Source organism: Lissotriton vulgaris, chromosome 9 (assembly GCF_964263255.1).
Source record: "Lissotriton vulgaris chromosome 9, aLisVul1.2, whole genome shotgun sequence".
NCBI lineage: Eukaryota > Metazoa > Chordata > Amphibia > Caudata > Salamandridae > Lissotriton > Lissotriton vulgaris.
In genome coordinates this window covers 126705254-126724769 of record NC_141697.1, presented here as the reverse complement: position 1 = coordinate 126724769, position 19516 = coordinate 126705254, and the positions used below count along the sequence as shown (strand labels likewise).

General features: G+C 43.0%; 2 protein-coding genes across 2 annotated transcripts in view; one reads left to right on the top strand and one right to left on the bottom strand.

Moving 5' to 3' along the window:
* Positions 1-17777, top strand: part of VTI1B (vesicle transport through interaction with t-SNAREs 1B) — a 181845-nt gene extending 164068 nt beyond the window's left edge. Inside the window, exon 6 of the mRNA XM_086937164.1 lies at positions 17639-17777. Coding sequence (XP_086793290.1) covers positions 17639-17732 — 94 coding nt within the window. The 3' untranslated portion in view covers positions 17733-17777. The remainder of the gene's footprint in view (positions 1-17638) is intronic.
* The window catches only part of ARG2 (arginase 2), a 52428-nt gene continuing 48322 nt past the window's right edge, over positions 15411-19516 (bottom strand). The window contains exon 8 of the mRNA XM_086937163.1: positions 15411-18439. Coding sequence (XP_086793289.1) covers positions 18234-18439 — 206 coding nt within the window. The 3' untranslated portion in view covers positions 15411-18233. The remainder of the gene's footprint in view (positions 18440-19516) is intronic.

Sequence of the window (19516 nt, the reverse complement as noted above, 5' to 3'; positions counted from 1 at the left end):
AACTACACACTCTGCAATGGTGGATGCTCACTTGCAATTGGATTGGTGGCACAGCCCTCTCCCTTTCCCACCGAGAGTAGATGGTAGTGACGGGGTGTGTCACTGCTCGGTTCTGGAGGCCATCTGGGAGAGGTGGAGATCAGAGTGTCAGAGGCAATGAGGCGTGACAGAAAGTAATGAGATGTGATAGTGCAATAAACACGTTCTATGCTTAAGACAGTAACATAAGTCCAATTGATACACTGCCAGTGGGAAGACACTACAGTCACTGCATTACTTTGCCTTTAAAATAAATATGTGCTTTATAACATTTATTGCAAAAAACATGTTTTGTAAACACTGGAAAAATTCAGTTTATTATTATTTTAGGGGTTAGTCAACTGAATAAATACTGGTGAGCACTGAATTCAAAAGGTTTAGAAAACACTGAAAACACCACTGAAATCCACGCAAAAAATAAACACTGAAAACAGGACAGCCTAGCCCTTTTCCTAGTATTTTAAAAGATTGTGTAGATAATCTGAAGTTTACATTTGCAGTCATGTCTCTTGTTGTTTTCACCTGAGGAATGAAAAAGATGAACAGCTGGCACTCAACAGAAGTTATGCTCAATCCGTAGTCATTTATCATAGTTGTGATTTCCATAAAGTGGTTGAATCACTCTTGCTTTCTTACTGGATGTACGGCTTGTGAGAGGACCTTTTGAGGTTTTTCCTGATGTACTGTAATACTGTTTACACATTGTGGCCGGAGAGCACAGACTTATTTGTATGTTACCTATTAGTCGAACATTGCGTTCTTTACTGATTAATAGCAGAATAATTAATTGAAAAGGGCATGGGTGTTTGTTCCCAACATGAATTTGGTAAGTTAGTTAAAAGGAAAAGGTTTTATAGCCTGCTATCAAACAGCAGCCGTTAATCAAACTTTTAGTGTCTGAAGGGGATTGCTGTGACGGTAGTTCCTTTCAGTGTACATAAATGTTTACAGGCTGGTACTCATCTCAAAATTTGGCAGATGGAGAACCTTTGGGCTGGTGGAGGTAACGTCCTCAGCCTTCTCCACAGACTATCTAGTCGGTCAAATCCTAAATCATGCCCCCATTAGGCATCTGACATTTTCTAGCATTTGCCCACTGATAAATAAAGCTAACATTTTAGGGAACAGTTAAATGTGTTTTTAACTTAAAGCGGACATTACATGCTTGTTGTTGATATTTTGTACGTGGCCTGCGGTTCATGGTTTCTTTCTCCCAAACTGAGCAGAGGTCGAGAATTTGAGCATGACATACTGCAGGGCCATTTCGGCACGTCATCATTCCAAGGTCGATAAGTGTGGTACCAGTAATTTGGGTAATCGTAGTGCCAATTATTTTCAGCACTTAGAAATGGCTGGCGGACCAGTGCTTTATCACTGCTCTGTTGCAAACCCCATTAAAAAATAATTGCAGAATCGCATGAATATTCGTGTGCAAGTTACCCCTCTTCCCACAAACCATGGAGGAGAGTAGGACCATAGTTATACACTGTATGAAGAGAAGAAAGGTAGGTAGTAACTGCAGGGGGTTTGTGTCTACATTGGAACAGGATCTTCACATGTATTATCACGCGTCCCGGATGATAATTGACGTCCTAATTGAGTTGAGGGCAAATCACTGGTCTCTGTAGAAGATCACACCAGTGTCCCTGACATCTGCTTTGCCTTGCTGGTGTTTTAATGGGTGATGTTAAAGAGTGCGGGGTTTGTACACTGCATTGCATACACCAGTCCGAGGGGACTTTTTAACACTATTCTCCAGTGAGAACCAAGTGCCCAATCGTTGGCTTGCAAGCGGCTCCTGTTAATGTTTAGTTGAAGCTGAATGTGTTATACAATCTCAATCAGACTCAACGACTTCGTAACACCATATATGACTTTCTAATGAGGCTGGAGGCGCTGAACATATGCACATCCGGGTATTTCTATAGAATTTTTAGGTGCCTACCCCACACCCCTTGACTGGCACAGAGGGATCAAGTTATCAGTCCAGGATCATACTTTATGGTTTAGAGCAAGAGCCATGATTTGGAGCCCTGAGCATCTCAATCCACCAACTCGGCCCTAAAGCCACCAAAAGCAAAATATAAATAGATAACCAAAGCGTCGCCACTAGACCCAATTCCATGGCCTCGGAATTCAACGCAGTTTCCAGTGCAGTGAGAGGGAGCACCAGAAGGCAGAAACTCATCCCAGCGCGTGCTGGCCAGCGGCAGAGTATCTCATGCAAGTGACCAAAAAAAATTCACAAAATTACAGTATTTAATACAATCATCCTCGAGATAAAGCTCTCCCCACAAGGGCCGTTTTACGTGGACTAGTGAAATGGAATTTAGTATTTTTCCTGTGGACTTCTGGGTCCGCTGCAAACAATCACACATCAGGGAGTGGTATTTTGCGCCGTACCACTGCTAAAATCATTAAAAATAAAACTCCAAAAAGACCAATATATTTTTTGAAGAAATAGAGTGAATGAAATTGATAAATTATATTTTGTGATTGTCATGATGCAGATTTCAGACTTCAGGTTTTTTCAGTGCCATCTAGTAGGGTGCAAAACCGCATAAAGGTAGATTTTAGAGAAAAAAGCCTCCAGAGTGGGAGAGAGTTCAACCTCTGACGATTGACGGATCGCAGTGTAAGTGCTGCTGGTTTCCAAAGTTTCCTGATTTTAGACCAAGACCAGGACACTACTCTGGAGACACCCGACTTCCTTTTTAGGTCGAGCTGGTGTAAGCAGCCCGAAGCGCTGCTGTCTCCAGCGAGTTCTAATGTTAGGGACCTGCTTTGGAAGTGGGACAGGAGATGGGCACGCGCAGAGCTTTTGACGATTTGCGCAGGTGTACGCGCACGTTCAGCGATGCGCTGTGCCCATATCCTGGGTGCTTCCGAGGCAAGTCAGCCTTCTGCAATTGCATTATTTTAACACACACACACATGCCTTTTCTTCTACGACATCAGCAAGCGGAGAAACAGCCAAGAGCGCTCTGCGCCTGCGCGGAAATGCGTGCACCCGCCTGACATCACTCAGCGGCTGCACCCTACGGCAGACAGTCGCGGGCCGCAGCCATTGACCCGTACGGACAACTGCGCTGCGCATGCGCCACCGGCCATCAGATCTAAAGAAAGAAGCATACAGGTGATTTTTCCAGCTAATAACCAATGACTAGCACACCCTCAAGAGGCAAACCAATCCAAGTTCAGTCTTCACTTATATCTCCTTCCTGAAAGACAACTGCCTGATATAACTAAGCACTGCTGACAACTGTCACCACTCTCCTACTAATGAACCGCTCCTCTAGCATGGATGCCAAACAAAGGAAGTTGCGTCCGTACTTTCCTTTCTGATAGCCGAAGAAAGTGTGTCAGCGTGACATATGTAGCATTGTTTGTTTGCTCGTATTTGGCCGCAGTGGAGCACCGTCCCTCTTGCCAAAGACAAGATACTTAAGTGTCAAGCGTTCCGAGGGTCATCCATCTTCTTCCACCCATCCGCGCTGAGCACATGCACCCGCTGCTCGCTCCCCGGCTCTGCTTTCTCTTTCCCATTATCCCCTTGTCAGTTCCTCAGTTTATTCAGTGATCAGATTAATCATCGTTTGGACAGTTCTGCTTTGGGAAACAGTGAAAGGGCGATTTCTGCAGGTGGTTTCTCTCTAGCCAGTCAAAGCAGTAATAGCCTGCTGCTAGGGCTTTGTACAGTAAGTGGCATTTCTCCTGAAGGTTGCAGTATTTTTTCCTCTGGAGAATGTAATTGGATTGCCAAAAGAGTAAATCCCATTGCAGGAATTTAGAAAAAAAACACGGCTTTGCGGATAAACCTCAAAGCACTCTTTTCGTTTGTTTATTCTAAACTATTTTTTTTCGAAGCTCCTTTAAATAGAAACATAACTTTTCACCTTTGTGGATTTGAAAAGGATAGATCTGACCAGAATTTTTCCACTGAAGCAACAAGCACTGGCAATTCAAATATGCCAAGCTTTTGACTGAATCTGCCTGTTCAGTCACTGGTGAGTTTAAGCACCTAATAATTATTCATAAATGTATTGTGACACCTAGACTTGTACTCAAACATTCAGTCATTAACGGACGGACTCATTCTTGCATTCATCCACTTACCCATCCACAATAGAACAGGCACAAAAGTTCAATACGCATGAGCAAAATACATTTGAAAAATGAAAGTAGAAATATAAAAAAATGCTGCCTGAACAGAAATGCCATAACTACAAAAAAAATGTAATGAAACATAGCAGAAGGTGGCCATCTTGCAATGAAACTGCAAAATGTATTGAGTTAAAGATCCATCATATCCAAGGCCACTGGAATTCTGCAATTCTGCGGCTGTGGTTTTGTTCACATAATTATGGATATGCTGCATTTGCCACATAATCCATCATCTGCTGATTCATTTGCATATTTTAACAAAAAATAGTTTCTAGCTCAAAAACGGATCACATGTAACTAAAATGTGTTCACGTGCAGTCGAAGGCTTTTCGCAAAGGTTAACTGATCATCTTCCAGTTGCTTATTTCTGTATTTGGTTGTTAAACTTTTACTAATGAGATGGAATATTTACCCAGACCGCATTTCCATGTGTAAAAATTGAAGTCGTGAAGTTATACTATCAAAAAAAGTTCCACATTATGCCACGTAATTTGCCTTTCCTTGGTGTATAACATATTCAACACTCCTGCATAATTTGGGGCTCATCTGCCTCCTAATTCCAGTATCCCTGATCAGGGCTGCCACATTTAGAAGCAGCGTGCTGGCCATCTTAGAAAGGTAAATAATGGAATACTAATCTAAGATACTGCCTCGTTTAGAAGCAATGATCCTGTGGGAGCCTGCTCTTTACAGATGAAATGAATAGCAAGCAAGGGTCTCTGTAGCACTGTCTGGGCAGCTGCAATACGCTTTAAAAATAATACTAAAAAGAATAAGCATTTGCAATGCAATAGGTCTCGCATTTGCAAGAGTTGGAGCTATTGGCATTGTAAATGACAATACCTTTTATTAATTTGTTTTGAAAACCTGCAAGCGGCGCATAAACACACACTTTGTATGTATAGTCCTTGCTGACGAGAAGCAAGGCTTGCAGTAAAGGAGACTGCCAGCCTTGCTTCTCATAAGCAAGGACTAGAAGTACAAAGTGCTTGTTTAAGCATAGCTTGCAGGTTTTCAAACGCATAAAAAAAATGGCAAATGCTTGTTAATAACACTGAGTGGGAGTTATTGCGACTGTCAGTGACAAACCAATTTGCAACATATTTGGAATGTACAAACGTGAGGGAGGGGATATTGGGGGAGAGGAGCCAGGATGTGGGTGGAGAGGGAGATAAAAAAAAAAGGAATGACGCGGCCAACATTAATTGCGTCCTTACACTTAAAAAAAAAAAAAAAAATAGTACCTGCATCACAGCAGAGCAGTGGAGAGACCTTAATTAAACTTTTTTAATCCGCGCTTGAGCAATGACCCACCGAAAGAAAAGGAAATGACATATGCCAAGTGATGCCCAATTAGAAGTCAGCAAAGAAGAGTGACAATGCTGCAACTGAATGGTAAGTAATGGACGAGTTTCAAGTCCATTATAGAACACATGAGTCTTGCTAGTGAGAGCACGTGCGCTAGCGCATGCTTACGCAGTCGAGACCTAAAATGGCTGACTTAGCTAAAATGAGGAGTTCCTTCTTGCCGAATACATTCTGACCTCTCATTCAGATTTCAGTTTGTGAACTGGTATATGTACCCTGCTGTTAAATATCAGTGCACGTGACAGCGGAAACAAAAGTTGTGCTTCCTTAATCAAGTCTCAGTGTATGCTGACACCCAGCAAAGATGCTTCACTACCTGGCATGTGAACGCTTCAGTCACTTCGGTGTAGAATAGACAAGATGTCTCCAGATGAAACTCCCCCCATCAATGACCTAGCAGGTTTGAAAGAGTACTGAACTGGCCAATCAAAAGCATGCATTTATTTGTGTGCAGTTTTTTACATAGAAAGGAACACAACAGTTGACCTCTGAGTGCTTTACATTGGAGTTACTCGTGACTAAATATACATAGATGGAAAACTTATTGACTTTACGTTATACATTTCAATCATATAAACAATGCTTTTTAAATAGAGCAGGTTTGAACAGTAAAGCAGCAAACTTTGCCAGTGTACCTCGTTAAGGGCAATGTACTTGTAACACGCTGTTCCCTTATGTAAAGCGCTCCGATACCTCCGGGTCTAGCCAGCGCTATATATAACTAAAAAACAAAATACTGTCAGGGCGTAATTACTGTTGGAATAGGATTTGATTAATTCCTCTCTAGCGCTGTTTAATAAGGATCCTCCTCCTCGCAGGAGGAATGTATTTCAGATCTTGAGTGCTGCTTTGGTGAAATGACTGTTGCAGATATTTTTGCTTTATGATTTGTTTAAGTTTTAATTTCAACTATCAGTCCTACTTTTTGCACTAAGTAACTTGGGGTGTTCTAGTACATAGTGTGTCCATGTGGAGCCTGATTAACCCCTTGCCCTGTGGCTGGAATTCCGCTCCTGTGCGGCACATTCCGATCGCGGGGGTGGTCGTGACGGCTCCCGGCCGTCATCAGCACACGAGCACTCTGTGCCATGACGGACGGGAGCTGTCACCAGCACGCAAGGGGTGAAAGAGTTCATTACTGGTGAAATGCAAACAGTTTTCTTTGTGTGAGGGATTAATACTTTGTTGAGATTTCACAAGGATGGGTTTCTTGCTGTTGCAGTCCTAGATATTGGAAAAGCATTTGACACTGTAGGCTGGGATTGCCCATTTGAAGTTCTAAGGCAGTTTAATTTTAGTCTACTATTTGTGAAATGCATTGAGTTGTTACACAAGAAAGCCATGGGTAAAATCTTAGACACTGCTAAAACCACTAGAGAGGTGTTTTTGCTGCCCCCCTGCGGATTGCTCTAGAGACTGAGCCCATGGGAGCACTGGTTACACAGGGATCTGTCTATATGGAGTAATAAAATAGATTAAGCCACACATGTTGTGTACATGTATGCTGACAGTGCTTTAATATATTTAAAGTGGACCACAGAATGACTTCTGCATATGCTGAATATTTTGAAGAAATGTGGGCAAGTCTCATGGTTGTAAATTAATCCTACGAAATCCAGGTTATTAACATTTGGAAGGCCTGGCGGGTAGTCCCGATCGTTATTTACCTGATCTTGATCTGAATTGGCACATACATAGTTTAAAATATTTAGAAATACAGGTAGCACACACGGATGACATGTTAAATCACAATGTGGGTAGGATCTTAGTTGAAAAATGAAATTGATTACTATCTGGGCCTCCATCATACTCACTAGGATTAGGCTTATAGTTTTGATTAAAACAAATGATAGTACCGCCCAGTTGTTCATATATTTTTCATGTAATTTTCTGTCCAATATTTAGACTGATCTATGATCAGTCAATTAACTCACTAATATGGATGATACCAGGTCCAGAGTAGAAACGAAGACATTGAAATTGTACAATAAAGGTGGTTTGGCTGTACTGGATTTACAAGGTTATTTGGCTGCTCAGTTACCCCAACAGATTAATTGGTTAGATGAGCGCATTAATCCAGAAAGACAACAGCTAACTGGATAACGTGGTAAGCTGAAGTTTATTCATTTTTTGACATAATTCAGTTTTTCCTCTTGGTTGCACTTATGTTTTGAACTGGGTGAGAAAGACCGACTCTTACCATTTAATAATGCGAGAATGTGCTTTTGAGGACCTATCGGTCAGTTTTTATTTTATGCTTGATTAGCAAGACTAATTAGCGAGACTTGTGGATTGACTTTACGGTTAGACCATTAAAATCAGTAATAATCTCTAATTTGTTTTTAAATTAAGCATATGAGGTCGCTGTCTGTTCTCTTTATACAGGGGAGATCAAAGTAGGAATTACTATTACAGCATCGCTCCCTGTCCCTGGACAGCTTTCCAAATCTTGCCTGTTGAATTACTTTGACACCTGTCAGCCATACCCTGTGCGCCTGCGTCACTCACACTCTCTGCGCTGTAGGCTACCCCCATCCCTTGATAAATTAGACACGTCCATAGATGAACCCTTTGCTGTGAGACAAGCTGGCCAGACCACTTGCAGTAGAAGGTGAAACTGGGCATACATTGGCATTGCACAATGAATGATGAACATCGAGGCATCCTGTGGCAGCATTGAGGCTTTAATGAAGAAGAGACAATGGCTCACGTGGGAGTGGAAACAACACTTACAAAATCTTACATGGGCCGATTGGGTTGTCTGCAGCTTGAAAATGAAATTATCCTCCGGTCTGAACCGTTTCGACGTAGCTGCTGGGCACCTCTGCTTTCTATGTGCCACTGTCCTTTCTTTGGTGTTGATGCTCCATGGTGGAGGCCTTATAATCCGAATATGGGAGTCTCCGATTACTGAACTATAGTGCTATCCTCTGTAGTGAGGTCCCAGCAAGTCTGCTTGTGTTGGTGAAAGGTAGTCCGTTCATGCCTGATCCTCCCATCAAGAAGAGATTCCGCTTCTCCGCTGGCTCGCCATTGCCCTGGTAAGTAGACTGCAAGCCCTCCAACATGCAGATGGTGTCCTGCCAGACTTGGATTTGCACATTGCCACCTCCGTGATGGGTCTCTGTGAACATGACCACGGTGATCACACTCTGCCCCCAGTGCTGGACAGACCATAACCCAGAAGTATAGCTATAATCTTTGGAGCAGACGCATCGACCCTTTGTGAAATAGCCAGTAAGACAGACATATTTTAAAACCTTATGACAGCGCATCATGTCCTTTAAAGACCGGTACACCTGGCAGATATTCAGACAATGCGGGTGCGCAAACAGAACCAGCGTTGTGCTTCTCTCACCTATCAGACTATCTGTCTGATGCTCACTTGTGTGAGTTTAACGCTGTCTTGAACGCTAAAATGGACCAAGTTATGTCGAGGCTAGCATTGATTGAATCCAGATTACTGCAGATGTTTGAATATATGAAAAACACTGCAGAGCCAAATACTCTATCCTGTGGTGTGCCTAACCAGACTTGTCCAACCCACTTACGAGGACCGCCAGAGTGCTCCAGTGAGCCAGCTTCCTTACCCCGAGCTCCTTAGCCTGTTAGGGTGTCATCTGGTGTTTCTTCAGCTTCATTAGGGCCCTGCACTTCCCATCGCAGGGTCTAGTCCTCTGCTAATGGCTCAACCGTTCATCCCCTAACACAGGGGCTGTAATTAACTTGCCTCCTGAAGTACGTAGTGGTCCTGGGGAATGCCCCCCTACCCTCTTGACCAACCCCATACTGTAATCCTATGAGGAGGTGACAAAGTGGTTCATTGGTTTAACTTGCATTCAAGCTTAGGCGCAGAGCTGTATGGATCCATTAATTTGGTGTTGAGGGGGTAACTTTGTTGGGCTCTGATATTAAGAGGTGGGCGGGAGACTATGTTGTGGTAAACTTTGCATGTCCGCTGACCATCTAACATTCAGCTCCTTCCCTTTGGCTTTTTCTATAAGCCAGAAATGGTTTGTCAACTTTTGTGGAAATCGGATAGGTTGGGGCTGGTTTCGTGGGGCAAACCTATATCTTCCCCTGGTGTCCCTAGCTTTGAATATAACAAACGGATTTCCCCCTTGTGTAACCTGGATACCTGTGACTCACGTCTCCACACCAGCCCCCCCCCTCCTTTCCCAAGCTACCCGTTGCCACCACCTTGTGTATGACTTACCTTTTGGATATCCCGACTAGCAATTCTGATGATTTGTTGCTGTTATCCTGAAATATTGCAGGCCTGTCCCCCAAGTTTAACTAAAATTATGGCACTCTTATGTCAGATTCTGGCTCCCACAGTACAGAAGATTTTTAATTGCTCCATCAGGGAAGGGACAATTCCAGCACCTTGGAAGGAAGCTTCTGCGTGTCCCATCTTAAAAAAACCTACAGCCAACCCGTCTGAGTTGGCCAACTTCCGCCCCATTTCCCTGCTCCCTCTTTTGGGTAAAATATTGGAAAGCCTGATTAACAAGCAATTAAATAGCTACTTGGAATCTAATAATATTCTGGACTCTTCACAGTCCGGCTTCCGTCGAGGCTTCAGCACAGAAACGGCTTTATCGGTGACTGACTCCTTGAGAACAATAGTGGACGCGGGGGGTTCAGGGGTCTTGATTCTGCTTGACCTCTCCGCAGCCTTTGATACTATATCTCACTTCAGGCTTGCGGAGAGGCTAAGCTCCTGCGGTATCCAGGGACTGGCTCATGAATGGCTATGGAGCTTTTTGGCAGATCGCTCCCAAACGGTCATACTGGGACCCCACCAATCAAAGAAAACATCACTAGACAAGGGTGTCCCCCAGGGCTCCTGCCTTAGCCCCACTCTCTTTAATATCTATATGGCTCCTTTGGCTAAGGTGGTGGAAGCCCTGGGGTTTGAAATAATATCGTATGCAGACGATACCCAGCTGCTATTTAACATCAGTCAACACCCTGAAGCTGACAGACTCCGCTTTTCTACGGGAATTTCGGCAATCTCCGAGTGGATGACCAACAACTGTTTACAGTTAAATCCAAGCAAGACGGAAGTCCTGCTTCTTGGGAAGGCCTCAGCAGTCTGGTCTAATGATTGGTGGCCGCTACAACTAGCCCCCCCCCCCCTCCCCCCTCCACCCCCCCTCCCCACGCCAAAACCATGTGTCAACAATCTGGGCATAAAAATTAAATCAGTCTTTCTCCATGCAAGACCATGTGACCGCAATATCAGGGGCATGCTGTTATAGATTAAGATTACTGCGAAAGATCTTGCCGTTTATCCCCATGGAACATCGTAGAACCGTAACCCAGGCTCTAGTTATGAGCTGCATGGATTACGGGAACGCCCTGCTGGCCGAAGTGGGAACTACATCCCTGAAAAACCTACAGGTTATTCAGAATACGGCAGCCAGGCTGGTTCTGAATATGCCAGCCGGCACCCCCTCTCAACCACTGCTGAGAAAGTTACACTGGCTTCCGATTAAACCGAGATCCTTCTTTAAAATATGCTGCCTTACCTTCTGTGCGCTTCAGGGTCAGGGGCCACTGTATCTCCAGAATAAACTGAAAAGATATGCCTCTACTCGCCCCCTAAGATCCTGCACGCAGCAGTTGCTTCTGGTGCCCCGCATTCGACTTCTTAGATCCGGAGGCATGGCATTCTCGTATATTGCCCCCAAATATTGGAACAGCCTTCCACTCTCTCTACGAGAAACCCCCTCCTACCTTATTTTTAGAAAACATTTAAAAGCTTTCCTGTATTAAACCCGTCCCTGTTCCTTGTGCGGTCCTCCCTTGGAGTCGATTTAGAGTGAAGCGCTGAAATGCCCCCAGGTGATTCGAGCGCTATATAAAAGCGAATAACATAACATAACATAACAACTATTGTAACTGGTTGCAATTTATTAGGACATATCAGGTGATTTGTCTGCAAGAAACGTGGGAAGAGAAAGAAAAGTGTTTTTGTTTGTTTAGAATGATACACAGTGGCGTCAATGGTGAGGAGGGCTAAAAGGGGATTGACCATTTCTGTTTCAGTGGAATTATGTGAGAAAGTCGGGGATTTTGCATGGGGTTCACACTTGTTGCAAATTCTGAAGTTATCTGTTTCTAGATCCACATCACTGGCATTAATTAATTTTTATAATGCAAAAGCGTGGTCTCAGGAGACATCTAACCTCGCCAGCCAAAGCTCTGCCATTGAAACTCTTGACAGGGCATAGTCTTTGGATGGAGAAGGCTATACTAGTGGGTGAATTCAACTGCCACTTGTGTGATTGCCCTTTAAATACACTTAACAATAAGCCCAAATGTATGCTGGTAGAAGGCCTTCACATGGCGCATGCAAGGGTGGGCTCAGAGTTCAACACAATCTTATGTGCCCATAACCTTGTTTTACTATAGAGAAGTTAGTCCAGTCCGCCAACCCATGTATTTTACCAATGTTTTGATGGAGGGGCTGGGCCGCTACAGTATAATTTATTTTTGTGTCTGCTCTCGTTTCTGCTTATTTCTAACTTGTTCATGGTTCACAGCCCTTTTAGCGATCGTAACCACCTGTCCTTAACTATTGGTGGGGTACTAGAATTTTCACCTAGGTACAAGTGTGCTCTCTCCCACAGACCAGGGTAAGAAGCGTAGATGGTCTCAAGTTGAGCCTATGCAGTTTAAAGTGTCTCTTTTTTCAGGGTGATGGCAAGAGATTTCCACATATCTGGATTTATGCTCCTCTAATGGGGCTATTTTGTTGCAATTTGCGCCTATAGCGCAGAAGGTGTCAGTGCTACGCGAGGTCCCTGTGACAAACAATAGGATGGTGGAATCAAATTGGTTTGACCATAACTGCTTGAAGGCCCTTTGCCTGCTGAATGCGGATTATGTTGCCTCCTTTCGGAGGGGATACAGGAAGACCCTTGCAAACTGTAAAGTTATCTTACGCAAGAGAGCGTGGGACGAACTAGCTCTTGCTTGTGGAACTAAAGACAGTTCTTTGTTTTGGAGTGTTATAAATAAGCCTTGGTTTTGCTGATGCAACTGGCCGGCTGTTTGCCATCACATCTCGGAGCAACAGTGGAGGTAGCATTTTGAAGGGGTATATCATTTTGGGCTCAGTGGTGGCGAGGAGGAACTGAGTGAACTTGTAGGGGGGCAGAGCTAATGTGGTTTTCATGCTGGATGAAGTAAACCAGGGCATCCAGGTGATATCTCAAAATAAGGCCCCAGACCTGATGGTATATCTCCTGATTTGTTTGTAGACTACATTGAGATCTAGGGATCCAGCCTTGATGCTGGCCCTTAATGCTGCTGTGAGGGAGGGTGCCTCACCTTCATGGTCCACCTCTGTAATTGTCCCGGTTTCAAGAAGGGGGACAAGGACAATGCCCAGTGTTCCTGCCCAAAATCACCGATTTATGCTATGGTGGATGTCCTGTGGAGGGTACTTTTAAATAAGCTGATGTGGGCAGTTGAGAAAGACCTATTTTCTGAAGTCCAATATGGCTTCAGGTCAGGCAGATCAACAACGAACCAATTTCTGAACTTGTATTTAATTATAAATAAATATACTGTTGCCCGGCTGGAGTCCCATCATCTGGCATTCATGGACCTTATGTCCACTTTTGACAGTGTTAATTGCAGAAAGTTGTGGGGCCTGCTTCTTGCGATGGGGGTGGATCTGGATATTGTGCTTATTTTATCAGATTTGCATACCTACACCTTTGCCGTGATGCAGTATTTTCAGCGTGAATTGCACCCAGACCTTTAGAACCAGTAGGGGAGTTCGCCAGGGATGTATTCTCCCCCCATTTATGTTTACCCTTTATATTAGTGGTTTGGAACAAGCCCTTCTTTCAGCGAAGATGGATTGTCCAAGGGTGGGGATGAGATCACTCCCAGGTTTACTGTACGCCAATGAGACAGTCCTTATGGCATGGACCACAGTCGGGCTGACTGCATTACTGGATAAGTTTGTTGCCGTTATGGCTAATTTGGACCTTGCAGTAAATTTCACAAAGTTGTATGTGATTGTAGTTGGCTCACGGTCCTCTAGCTCAAAAACATTTAAGGTAGGAAATCATGTTGTGGCTAAAGTACAGGATTTCTCATACCTTGGCGGTCTGTTCGACTGAACACAAATTGGAATCTTCTGACTGATATGAGGAAAGGGGTGCTTGTTAAGGCCACCGGTGCAGTGGCTAGTTTAGCCCTGAGGTTGTGCTCTAGGCCTCTAAGCATTTTAGCTAAGATTTATAAACCTAAATGTGTCTTTAAGGCTTTATATGGCAGCGAGGTATGGGGATACACAAAAGTTGACAATACTCAGACTGATGCAACATATATCTTAAAAACATATTTTCAAGTCCCCATAAGCACCCCAGCTTTTTCTGTCCACAATGCACTAGGAACAAAATATATAGGAGATACTCGGACCCTTGCTATATTGAATCGAGATCTAGACCGTAGAGCGAGCTCAGTTGATTAGGCTGTTTGTCCCTTGATGACGTGAACAAAATTCCTTGGATTGCCTGTGTGAAGGCAGCCTTTATTAGCCTGGGTAGGGGGGATATATTCTATAACCCCTAGTCCCTGCGTCATTCGGGGCTGAAATGGGTGAGGGATCAGTTTTTAGAACGCAAATCCTTGCAAAAAGAACAGTTCTAGTTGATGAAACCTTTGGTGCAGGGGTATATGCTTTTAAAAACGTTTGTCTACGGACCATATTGAGCTATTGTATTCAGATTTGACCTGTTGCATCATCTTCTGGCATATCCTCGTGGATGGAGCCCACTTTGCAATTTGGGGTCCTGCGACTGCATCTCCGCAGGATACCCTCCATTTCATGATGTTTTGCAAATATGTTAGTGGGCCTAGAAGATAGTTTATTATCCCACTACTAAAACCCTTGAATTTTATGCAAGTACGCCCGGCTCTTATGTTCCTTCAGCTTCTACCTAATGTCTAAGTTATATTCACTGTTTACTGCTTTTTAAGAGCTGCGTTGAGATGATGCTTCTATAGGAGAATTTTAATAGTAACATTAGGACTTTAAATTTTTAAGAGGTCTTTTATTTGCTGTTTTAAAAAAAATATGACTGAGTGCATGCTGTTTCAAGTCTCTTATATGTATGTATTACGATATCAAGTTCTTTTTATGGTTCTAAATATAACCAAATAAAGATGTATGCTTAAGGTTGACCGTTCTAGGTTTGTTGAAGAAGTTTTCTGTGGCAAGTCCTCGGATCTTTGACAGGACGGTATGTTCTGCCAACCTGTCAATGTACAGGAGGCTGCCCTCTTAAAGAACTCCCCTTCCCACCTATACAAAAGAATCCAGAAACGGAGTGCCAGTCACACTCCACCTCGAGTTTGTTCGCAAGGTTGTGATCACATCGAATGAGAATTGTAAGTGGATCATATAGTAGCTGGTGTTTTAAGAAAAACATGGTAAAGAGGTATTTGACCTTCAGATGCAGAAACGGTGTATTGTTTTGTTTGCTGTGGTTTGGTTTCGTTTATTTGGAAATATGAATTCAAGCATTCAGCCTTATTGTAAAGTGTTACTTGTCCACAGTGAGGACGCATTTTAACTCCTTGTGTGTTAGTCTCGTAGTTGTTTATTTTTACAGAGATGGCTCGTTAAGAAGAGTTGCGAAATTGTGTGTTTGTATGCTGCCTTGCATTGTCATGTGTAAAATGTCCGTGCAGCTCAGCGGCTACTAATGGGTTTGTTTTTCCTGTCTAGTATTGAAGTGCTCTGATGTGAGGAAAAAGTTGCCCCAAACCATGCAAGCCACCCCACCGTACCTTCATAAAGACACACAGGCTTTAGAAAAATAGTAATTTATTTCAAGACAAAATGTTTTGGTCCTGCAGTGCACATCCTGTTCAAGACAACATAAGAATCAACAGTGATGGTTGCAGCCTTCATCTCCCTAGAGCAAGAATCTAAACCAAAAATCTGCACATTCTTCTTGCGCTCTCTCATACATCATGACCATTGCCCTTGTTTTCATTGTATTGCATCAACTTGAGATGGTTGTGGTGCTGTGACCGTCCCAACAATGAGCTGCCCTCGATCCTTAAGCTGTTTGGGTACCAACCGCGATAAACTGATCTGAATGGCTTGGTTATATTGCCTTATGTCACGTCATGGCCCACTTGGAGGGACTCACGAGCATGCTCATTTTGTTTGCCCATCTTGTGCGTTTTCTCACCAGGCCATTCTCAGGTAGCGAGTATTTTATTTGATTGTGAGAGGCTTTGGTCGTCAGGGACTGCTGGTGAAGTGCTAGACTACCTGCAGGCTGGTCTCCACTTCAAGTAAAGTTCCAGAGTTCCTGTAGTGCCTGTGGTCAACGCCAAACTCCTTCCTTTTTGTCTGTCATTTTGGATTTAAGTGCTTTGATTCCTTATGTAGCGTGAGTTGAACCTTTTAGTCTTGTAATGTCCTTTTGGTCCCTGGTTATCTCCAGACTTTGTGTGGAGAACACTTATTTCAGTATTTCTTTGTGGAACTGGCCTATTTTAGTGCAACCAAACTGCTCAATGACTTTACTTTTAATTTGGAACCATGTACATGAAGCGGCAATGATTGATTGGTAGTGCTGTGTTTCTGTAGGTGGTGCAAGAGTCCATTGATAGCACTGTGTGCTTTCGGAGCCGACATATGAGTTTTTTGGAAGTGTTGTGTATTTTCAGACGTGGAATAAGAGCCCATGGTCCTTGGAGAAGCAAACACAATCTGGGATTCAGGTGAAAGGTTATTTACCTTCTCTTTAGTCCGGTATAGAATTGTATCGTACAATGCTCTACAGCAGTTCTGAGGCTAATGCTCTTAATGTATTCCCACCTTCAGTGTTCCTGTCCAGAACTATATATTTCTTATGAAGCCATAATATCCGAGCACTTCTACTCTGCTGGAGGCACCAGACTTAATATTGCTAAACTTGGTAATAGATTTTGCTTTTCTCCATGTGCTTGCTAGTGGCCTCTCCACAGCCATTTGTTTCTTTATGACTTCACTGCAGTTACAAAGTTCAGTTTTTAAACCATGCAATGTAGGTTCCTAAACATTCTCAGTATCTGCTGTGACGCTCACCCAAGGTCTGCAATCATTCTAGTGCCTCAGTGCAATAAGTGAGGCATACAACATGACTGGAATGTATGGTGTCTGAATGTAGTCTGTTTTAGGGCATTCGTTTTTCAATTTAAAAATTATATGCAGTCCTAGTTAATAATTGCATATTGAATTTCCGAGCATCTTCATGTAAATTGTACCCTCTTGCCAGGCGTGTGAAGTTGGCTTGTAAATTATGGAATGTTTGGCCTGCATCAGTGGTAAGATCGTACTGGCATATGGAACAATGACTCTTTCTCCTTAGCTTGGTCTAACTCGTTCGATATTAGCTGGGAGGAACGCAAAGGGCCTTCTTTTTGACAGCTGTTGTCAGAGGCCCACTTTCAGGCAGTGATCAAAAGCGGCATGACTTGTGTCCCATCTACGAACAATCTGTAGGTCATGCAATTCTAGCATGTGAACAAACCCATGACACTCAAGAAGCAAATGTAATGTTGAGAAATATTGAAAAGAAGACGACGCAGAATGTTCAAACCCTGGGTTCTTGTGGAATGCAATCATTTTTTGTTTCCTTGGAACTCCCTCCATAGTACTAAAATCTTAGCGCTGTGACTGCTTCCTACTGTATATCGCTCTTTTGTAAATAGATGACGTTTGCAAGCAATGTTTTAATTTATTTTAAGGGTGCAGTAACCTCCCAACTTGATGGCTTGTGTTGTCTTGTGACCTCTATAGGCTGTAATGGTGCTGTGCATTGAATCAGCTTGATTTAGTTCCGCTACCTGCTCAGAGCTGTCTTAGGGTGCTTATATTTGGATTTATGCTGGGTTTGTAATGTTGCCCAAGATGTTAAGCTCATTTATTATGACTCGTGCGTGTATTGGGAGTGTTTTATGATTTGTTTAGAGACATTTTTGTCGTTTTGGCTTGTAAACTGGACACCTATTAATCTCCATAAATCTGTGTTCTTTCTAGGCTTATGACAAACAAATTGCTTCTCTCGGTCATCATCATCCTGGAGCTGGCCATCCTCGGTGGGGTGGTCTACTACAAGTTCTTCCGCAAGTGAGCTTCTGTCGGAGATGTTTTCTGCTTTCTTCGCTTTGGGTCACATTTGGCGAGTCAAATGTACTTTGTGAAAACGAGACTGTGAATGCAAGCGAGAAATCCCTGGAGGAGACCAGAAAAGATGCCTATTTATATGGACTTGTGGACCAAAGTGTAATTGGCGAACGGTTCTCAACACAGGAAGTCAGACCATTTGTGGAAGGTTTCCAAATACAAGTGTTTGGTAATTTTACCAATCATTGTAAATAGTTGTGTTTTATTACTCATTTAAATATTCCTAAATTTCTACAACACAGTACTTCTAATCAGCATTACTAAGGTCCTCACATACAGTAGTTCTTGGTCACCAAAGGGTTTCTACAGTACTTAGGCTATTTTGTTATAAAAAAAAAAAAAAAAATCTCTTTAACCAGTATTGACAGAGCAAATTTAAATAAAATTGTCCTTAAGTGCTACGGCTGAACTGGAATGCACGATGGGTTAACACGGTAACACCCAGCTTCTAAATCCTCACTTGCTCCTCACTGTCTGACTCATATGTTGCACTGGGTGTTGGAAGTTCATCGATCACAGTGTGAGCACCTTCCCGCGTTTGGCCGAGACATGAGGAGATGACGTCTACAGCAAGGTTGGCAGTTGCTTTCACTTCTTCCGCTGAGGCTCCAAGTAAAGGGTTAACTTCTACCAGATCTACAGCTGACAGCATCCCTGTGGAAGAAAATCAGATTGTCATCTTAAAAACTGCTTTGGTGAATCAGAAAAATAAAGAATAAAATCACAAATAGACGATCAGGGTATTAGAACAACAATTCTATAAGGAGGCTGCTACCTATTAAAAAAAAACCTTTAGACACAAGGGTGTAGAACAGTGGTTCTTAACCTTTTGATTTCTGTGGACCCCCACTTAATTACTACTGGAACCCGGGGACCCACAAGGAATAATTTTTGGAATCTGGGGAACCCCCACTGTCATTCCTGAAAGCTGCACACATTCGTCTAAGCATTTTCAATGATGAAAACCACAGAACAATACACAAAATGGAGAAATAAGCATTTGTCAAATACATAAACTATGACGCTATTTATTTTCCCCATTTTTTTTTTTAATCTTAATCGGAAGGTTGGGGCTTTTCTAAATTCAATTGAGGTCACTCATCATCCATAGTGTTATCTATTTGACCTGGGAGCACTTGACTGCTCCCACGAATCAATCTGAGGAGACTAACTTAATTTTTAGCCTTCAATATTCAATTCCTTCACATTTCGCGAACATTTTAATATTTCCAGTAGTACATTCTGCTTCTTTATTTACATACAATTTATTAATCTGTTGATATTGTTTCATTTTCTAAGCAGTCACGGAACCCCTGATTAGGCTTTGTGGACCCCCAGGGGTCCCAGAACCAAAGGTTAACAATCACTGGTGTAATAGATTCACAGCAAATCTCTCTGGTGCAAAAATGAAAATATTCTATCAACACACAAATCTGTTAACATACTAGAGCATGTTGATGGATGATGATCAGAGGCTTCACTATCATTGATGCAGGAGGTTTCATGGCTCTGTGGCTTAAAATATGAGAAGCCCACTGCTCCTCGACTGCATTTCTGATTCCTGCCTTAGGGACGTACGGCCATTGCTACGCCACTGGGTCAACCACAAGCGCGTGTAATGTTTTTTGGCATTATAACCATCGTGCATGGTCCAAGATGCTGTACATTTTGTAGAGTTCTGCCTTTTGTATGGTTGGACTTTGGTAGATTTAAAATTGTCATCGAACATTT